Raw genomic sequence first — 8,804 nt, forward strand, 5'->3', positions numbered from 1 at the left:
CATCTCCCACATACTATCAAAAGATGGTTTTCCTAGAATCTATTCCCCATCAACATCAATAAAAAATGCATTATTATGTTAATCAAATGCTCAATTTTTTCAACTAGATCAAGTGTCCAGAGACACTATTTCATACCAGCTACTAAGAACCCTTAGTGAATTTTCTCAACCATAGATACTATCCCATATAGGAAGCATCAACATTCAGTCTAGATAAATAATAGTGCTTTATACCATTGGATTAATGCACTTTATGCCTCATCTACTCAAAAGTAACCAGGGACATAACCCCAAGCATACCTCATAAATACTCAAATGTATCCTTAGGAAAAGGCTTCATAAAATTATCTGCAATCTACTCATTCATATTTACATACTCTAATATGATCTCTTTCTCTAAAAATTTCTCTCTTAGAACATGATACTTAATCTATATATGCTTAATATTATAATGTAAAACATGATTCTTATACATATTCACTGTACTTGTGTTATCACAATGTATGATAACATGTTCTGTAAGCTCTATCCCAGTATCCTTTAGTATCTATTTCATCCACATGATCTTATTACAATTACTTGTTGCTACTACATACTCTAATTCTTTTTTACTCTATGAAATACAACCTTGTTTCTTGCTTAGCCAAGAAACTAGTCTTCCTACAAGGGAGAATGCTCCACCACTTGTACTATTTCTATCATCCATATTACTTTCCTAATCTGCATTAGTGTATGCACATAGAGTAAATTCATTTGGTCTATCATACCACAAGCCAAAATTAGGTGTACCTTCAAATATCTAAATATTCTCTTCACTATTGCATAGTGTGATTCCTTAGGGTCTGCTTGAAATCTTTCTACTATACCAATTGCATTTGCTATATCTGGTATGGTGTTAGTCAGATATTGCAAACCTCTAATCATGGATAAGTGCTTCTTCTACTCAATTATAGGTGTCTCATCTTTTCTAAATAACATGTGACAAGTTCTCATAGGTGTACCAATATGTTTACAACTCTCCAAGCCAAATCTCTTCAACAAGTCTTTTAAATACTTAGTATGTGATAGAAAATTACCATCATTTTTCTAAACATTCTATAAACCTAAGAAATATTGCATCTCAACAATCATACTCATCTCAAATTCATTCTTCATTTCATCAACAATTTGTCACTCGCTTCATCATTAATCCAAAGATTATTTTATCCACAAATATCACAATAACCAATAAGCTATTTTTCATCTCTTTTAAATATGAATCACCATCTGCATTACCTTTAGAAAATCCTAACTTTGCCAAATATTTGTCTAACCTCACATACTAGGTTCTAGGTGCTTTCTTTAGTCCATACAATGCTTTTTTCAACTTGCATGCCATGTCTCCTTCTATTGTCAAAGGAAATCCTTCAGGCTTCTCAATGTAGACTTCTTTAAGTTCTCCATTCAAATATGTTGACTTTGCATCCATCCGATACACTTTGAACTTTTTACTAGCTGCATAAGCCAAGAACATCCTTATTGCTTCAATTCTAGCAATAGGGGAAAATGTCTCTTCATAGTCTATACCTTCTTGTTGTGAATATCGTTAGCATACCAATCTTTCTTTATTTCTCAAAACCTCACCTTGTTCATTCATCATGTTTCTAAATATCCATTTAGGTCCTATAACATTCTTATCTTTAGGTCTAGGGACCAATTCCCATGTCTTATTCTTCACAAGTTGATCTAGTTCTTCCTTTATTTATTGAATCCAATGATCATCTTTGCATGAATTATCTACATTCTTTGGCTCGAATTGAGAAATCAAACACAATTCATCATTTACTCCATTTCTTGTCATAACTACATTTTCTTTGCTTCCAGTAATATGATTAACAATGTGATTCTTTGTCAAATTTTTGTTAGGTGTAGGTGTCACTAACTCAATTCTTACTTCTCTAGGTTTAGAACTTTATTCTTCTCTTCATTCCACAACGTGAATATCATTCTACAAATCATTATTAGTCTCAAATAAAGTTTCAACATTTTCTATGATAGACTTATCAGTAGCTTCTTCATCATCAAAATTATAATCCAACATTCTCTCTTTGACTCTAAAATTTTCGTCCACTTTCAACTCAACAACATTAAACTTACCAATGCCATCATCTCTCTTGATATAATATTTACTTCCAATTTTTTTGAAATACTTCACTGATGGTGCATGTCCAAACCATAGTTCATAAGGTGTCTTGTTCGTATCTTTTTTGATCTACACTCTGTTCATTGTATATACTATTGTATTGACTAGTTCTCTCCAAAATGTATTTGATACATCATCCTCAAATATCATAGCTCTAGTTGCTTCTATTACAAACCTATTTCTTCTCTCAGCAACTTCATTCTGCTCAGGAGTCTTAGGTGTTGATAGTTGTCTCTTAATGTCATTCACGTCACAAAAGGTGTTAAACTCATTGAAGGTAAACTTGCTGCCTCTATCTAATCTTTAACATTTAATCTTTAATCTAGCATTATTCTCAACCCTATTCTTAAAAATATTAAACTTCTCAAATGCTTTAGACTTTTCTTTAAGGAACACTACCCACATCATCCTAGTAAAGTCATTAACAATAATCATGAAGTACCTTTCACCATAGAATCCTCTTGTATTAGTGGGACCACTAATATCTACATGAACAATCTCCAATTTTTCCATTGTAGTAAACTTCTTTCTAGGAAAAGAGCTTTTCTTCTGCTTAGCCATAACACATTCCTTGTACGCAACATTAGTAGGATTCACAATTTTTGGTAAATCTTTAACAAAAATTGTACTACTGGAATTGACAATATTGTCCAAGTTTATATGATAAAACCTTCTATGCCACAACAAATTTTTATCAACTTTTGTAACCAAACACATCATCTCTATAGGGTTCAACTAAAAAACATTACCTCTAGATCTTGTACCAGTTCCAATCAACTTACTATATTTATCCTTGATAATACATGTCTTTTCTATGAACTATAACTAATATCCCTTATCAACCAATCACCCAATACTCAAAAGTCTATGCTTTAATCCATCAACAAAGTAAAATTCACATGTGATAGTTTTTCCATCAAGAGTAATAGATCCTATTCCCTTGATATGACAAGTCTCATTGTTACCAAATTTGGAAATCCCTCCATCATGACTACTAAAATTAATAAATTTATTCATGTCACCCGTCATATGATGTGAGAAACCAATATTTATGATCCAATTAACTTTTTTTTTTCAACTTGCAAAACTATGGCTTTCTCTTCTCTGACTTCTATTTTGGGATTGTCTTCTTTTATAGCTACAAATTCTAACTCATCATCACTTTCACTCTAAACTCTCTCATTAAACTCATCATATTCATTTGTATACAGATTATCTCTAGGCCTTCTAGACATGAAATTCTTCTTTTACCTTTCTCTCTTTCAAGACACTTAGAAGCATAATGGCCAAATTTATTACAAGTCCAACATTTAAAGATTCTCTTACTTTCTAGTTCTCTCCTTACAAGAAAGGAAACTCCTTCTTCAATCCTTCTGTCTTCCTCAAATATAGATCAGCTAGTACTAGCATAATCTCCATTGGTGCTTGCACTTCTTGACAAAGAAGGGTGAACACTTAATGCACTAAAAGTGGTTTCCACTCTAGGCAAATATCCAACCTACTTCAAGATCACTTCTATTGCTTCCAATATTCCAAGAAGAGTCTCTTGGGTAAATTTCTTAGTGCAAGGTATCACTTGCTCAATCATTTGCACTATCTTCTTGAATGATGGTGTCAAAGTTTTTAAAATATTCCATAAAATCTCATCTTCATCTTTAGATCCATTACAAGACTTAATTCCTGCAACAATTTATGATATTCTACCAATATAACTTCTTACAGATTCATCTTCCATCATCTTAGCATCTTGGAACATACATATCCACTTTTGTAATTTGATTATTTTTTCATGCTTATCACCTTCAAAAGTAGATTCAGAAGTTGTCCAAATTTTATGAGATGTTTCTAAGGATTTTACTTGAATGTATTCAACAATAATGCTTCTTTGGAAATAATATTACACATAAATAGATCTCTTTCAATTTCACTACATTCTTCAAGTTTTCTTTCTTCTACAATCTTCTTCTCATTCTTTCTCATCAACCAATATCCTAGACCCATGCATAGCAGATGTATCCCCATCTTCTCTTTCTAGCTATCATAGTTAACTCCATCAAACTTAGAACTTTCTTTTCTAAAATGACCCACCATTGATCTCCTTAAGTTGTTAAGCTTGTCCTTCAAGGACCTGATGCTTTGATACCAATTGTTAGAAAGTAAAGTCCACCAAGATAACTGAGGTGGGGGGTGAATTAGTTATCAGATCACTATAACTTTTATCAACCTTATTAAACCTTAAACATGTGAGAAACACAATCAACAACCATAAGAAGATACTAATACACAATAACACCAGATATGTTAACTAGGGAAACTCTTGATTAGAGGGAAAACCCCAATAGGGATGGTAAGTTCACAAAATGATGTACCAATATAAATATTATTTGTAAGAGGATGGACTTTGTTAGGAGCCAATGAAATACATTTAGTACATATCAGATCCTATTAGGAGACTTTGAATCCTTGTTAGGAGATTCCAACCCTGTTAGGAGTTGTAGAAGATAGATGGACCCATTGTCCAAATGACTTTGGGAAAAGATCATTGAACCCACTATCCAATTGGTCTCTATATTATTCCTTAAAAATAAATAGAAATGAAACTAATTTTTGCAACTCAAACACTTTCTCTGTCCTCTTACTATGACAATACCACACCAAATACCTTCATAGATCTAAATACCAGATCTTCAAATTTGCATCACATTGATCCCTTTGACCGCTTACACACATTTACCAACTGTTGGCTGCTAATTTAATTGAAAATAACCAAGAAACTAGATCAATGCATCTAAGGCTAGCAAATTCCTATGATGGATACACTCAACTGCAATCTTGTTCCAACTATAAGGCATAACTCCTCCTTCACTTCATGCTTTGCAAGACCTAGGCGAGTTAACCTTGATGTTTTGATATATGGTACTAGCACAATTAAAACATAAATCTAAACCTATTAATAGTAGAAAAAAACCTTTTTATCTTCTGATACTTATGCAATGACATAGAAATGAGATAGCTACAAATCATATCCTATGACTCCATAAGCTAAGTGAGGGTTAATTCCTTTCAGCCCACTACAAAACATGAAAAATTGAATTGATTTTGATTAAAAGATTTGTGCAAATGAACTTCATATCAGCTTGCATTTGATTTAGTGATCAGTGCCTTATCCATTGAAACATAGTGTCATTACTAGCAAGATGACCTAACTTGATTGCCTTACAATAAAGTTTGTCAACTAAAATTCCCCAATTCCATTCTTACAAAATATCCTCTTCACACACCCAAAAAGCTTATCAGAACACCGAAGCATTTAATTGACTCTTTGAGTCAAAAGAAATAATAGATTTGACATACAACTCATCCAAGCTGCCTTAAATTAAATAAACCTTATTCATTCAATCACAAAGTCAATAGCATATGAAGAATCAAGAGACAAAATAAGAAAACCCAGATAATTCATTGTAAATCCCCTTTGTATTCATCCTTGCAAAGATCGAATACACAAACTAGTGATACTAAATGAAACTCTAAATAATTCACATGATCTAGCATCAAATTCCATTTATCTCAGAATAACAAGATATGAAAATGAAAAGAAATTTGCACAGGTGTGAGTGTGTGGCCTTCATTGCTAGAGCTCAACTCCATAGACAGGAAGTAAAACCATCAACAACCATGGTTTCACAATAGAACACTGGAACCTTGCTGGTATCATAGAGAAAACTACCAACCCCTACAATGAAAGAGATAAAGAATGATATAGACCAAGATGAATTCTCGAATCTGCTCTACATCTAACATGTGTCCACTTGAAATTCCCTCCTAGTAATGAAAAGACTCTCTCTAATCTCTCTCCCCTTTGATCTGATTTTTTGTTTTCATCACTTTCCTGTAAATGATCTAAAAATATCTCCTGCTAAATGATGAAAACTTTTTGAGTCACCAAAATCTGAAACTACCTCATGAAATGTTGGTAGAATGTGGATTAACTCACTTAAAAGTGATCAAATTCGACCCCAACTACATTTTCACTATCTTTTAGCCACATTCAGGTCATTTCCATGCCAAAAATCAATTTTGAACTTCAAAACCAGAATATAGTTGCAAATTAGGAATCTGGGACAAAACCTCTTGTATCTTGAACAGATTACTTCCTATGCAAAAATGAACTCTAGAATCAGAAAGTTCATCTTTTCCCAATTCCGGTGACATATAATGTCGCTATACTAGCTTAACAAGAACCTCCAAAATCTTTGTTTGAAAAAAAGTCCCCCTCTACCAAAAGACTCAGGTTTGCAACTTTAATTTTGCAAAAATTAAAAAATTTCCTAAAGTTTGACTTTATAAAATAAATGCCTTTTTGATTTAAAAACCTTTGCTTGCATGTACATTTTGAAGAAATAATAAAAAATAATATTTTTTATCATTTTCCAAATTTCTCCTTACCCCTCAATTTAAGGGTCAACCTTCCTTTGACCGAGTGCCACGTGGCGATCTCTGATTGGTCAACCTCTAACATCTCCCACCTCATTGACACGTGGTGCTCACCCACTTACCCCATTTTAATAATACCTTACAACTTTGGGAAGTGGACAAGTGCCAGCCGTTGGATCTCACCACATGGAAAAACATGATGACTCCATCGTAGATTCCTGTAGATCTCCACACTGCCACTTGTCATTTCTAGATTCACCACTAGGTCCACCTCATTTCTCTGTCACACATCTGAGCATGGCCCACTGACATGTGTCAGATTCTTGCATTTTTGCATTTCTTAACGGTTGAGCACCTTGATTTTGTGGGCATGCGCCAGCCCTTCGATCTGGACACGTGACATCATCTTGTGCATCATCACCACATCATCACACCCACATCTTTGGTCAAAATTATTCTTATGTCACCTCTAGCTAGCATCCACCTATAATTGGCTGTCGACGGGCCCCACGCGGATGAGTAGAGGCTTCATAAGTGATGTGTCTTAAGACACTAATGCTTGTGCCTTGGGTTATTTTTAAAGACTATTCTAAACTGCCACATACCCAATGTGGGATTTTAAAATTTCATCCTCTACACATAAAGTGTGGACCTCCCTCCCTTTTGCTTGCTTCACAAGCTAAGACCTCTCCTATTTGGACTTGGACATGGACTCCTTGCAGATGTTGAAGCACCTTCCTCCATTCAAAAATGCAGCCTCCTCATTTTAAAAGATGTGAATTCCCCCTAGAGAAGTCATTAATCTTCAAAAACGTGGGTACCCTCATTGTGTGAGGCTACTCCAACCTTTTCCTATGCCTATGATTTCTCACATTTAAAGTGTATACTCTTCCTTGCATGTGGTGCTCTTCTAGCTTTGTCCATATTCTGGAGGAATATAACCAAAGGTTCCTACAAGATTTGTGCTTACATGAGTCTCATATGCACTAATTAGATGGGCAAGGCCAAAATCTGCAACCTTGGGCTCGAATGAAGTGTCAAGAAGAATATTGCTCGATTTCATATCCTTGTGAATAATGTGGGGGATGAAACCATGATGTAAAAATTCCAGACCTGTAGCAGAACCAAGGGCAATTTTGAAGTGCTTTGACCAATCGAGGACCTCAAGCACATCTGCTTGATTGCACAACCACATATCAAGACTGCCATTTTCCATATACTCGTATATCAGAAGCTTGTCCTCTCCAAAAACAAAGTAACCATGCAATGACACCAAATTTCTATGCTTAACTTTTCCAATAGTTTCAATCTCTACAAGAAATTCATGATTACACTGTTCGAGCCCATGGTTTAGCTTTTTAATAGCCACAACTCTATCTTTTGGAAGAAATGCTTTGTAAATAATGCCAAAACCACCATCCCCAATTATATTTGTCTTATTAAAATTATTAGTTGCTGAGAGGATATCTTCTAGGCTAAGGTGCAATAGAGGTCTTCCAAACATTGCAACATTGATGCTAAGTGGCTCCTTCACCTTTTTTGAAACTGTATAATCACTAATAAAAATCCTGCATTTTGTTCTAGTTCATTTGCCACAAGGGTGGGAGAAGCTGATGAATTTTCCTTCAGGTAATCACAAAAGAATGGCACATCCTTATCAAACTTATTATAATTAAGCAATTTGTTATTCTTCTTTGCAAAGATTGCCTTCAATGGAAATAACCTCTGAATATCCACCTTTGCCCACCAAATTATCAGCATGAAAATTGTTAGTGGCACCACAAATTATATCAAATGTAAAACACCTCCACAAAGGCTTCCTAAGACGAGGAGGAACTACATGTATTGGAACTAGGATTACATCATTTGAAGCCATGGCTTCATCTTTGTCCTTGAGTTCCATGTACGAAGAAGAGGTAGAAGAAGAATCTTCATTATATTTAGCACATCTAGAGAACAAGCTCTTGAAAAAGTAGTTGTGGAAGAGAAGTTTCATGGTGATGAAGAACAATTGTTGTTAAAGTCATGGGTTTCATCATGAGGGTTTCTGTTGCTTTGTTGAAGTAAGGCTTTTCGAGAAAAAGAATGAAAGGAATTTTCTTTAAGGCATAGGTTTTTTGTGTAGGACATTCTCTTTTCCGGATGCTCTATCATTAACAGGCCAATTCAAGCTTTGCAAAAGGCATTT

General features: G+C 34.3%; 1 protein-coding gene across 1 annotated transcript; it reads right to left on the reverse strand.

Moving 5' to 3' along the window:
* Positions 1-7,526: 7,526 nt before the first annotated feature.
* LOC149565003 (leucine-rich repeat receptor protein kinase EMS1-like) lies at positions 7,527-8,519 on the reverse strand. Its single transcript, XM_089816263.1, has 2 exons — positions 8,340-8,519; positions 7,527-8,150 (listed from the first exon to the last, which is right to left on the reverse strand). Exons 1-2 carry the CDS (start codon positions 8,517-8,519, stop codon positions 7,527-7,529), a joined length of 804 nt encoding a protein of 267 aa, XP_089672389.1.
* Positions 8,520-8,804: the final 285 nt, after the last annotated feature.

This window comes from Cupressus sempervirens, chromosome 3 (genome assembly GCF_028749045.1).
Source record: "Cupressus sempervirens isolate cs-2001-9-10 chromosome 3, ASM2874904v1, whole genome shotgun sequence".
In the NCBI taxonomy this organism is placed as follows: domain Eukaryota; kingdom Viridiplantae; phylum Streptophyta; class Pinopsida; order Cupressales; family Cupressaceae; genus Cupressus; species Cupressus sempervirens.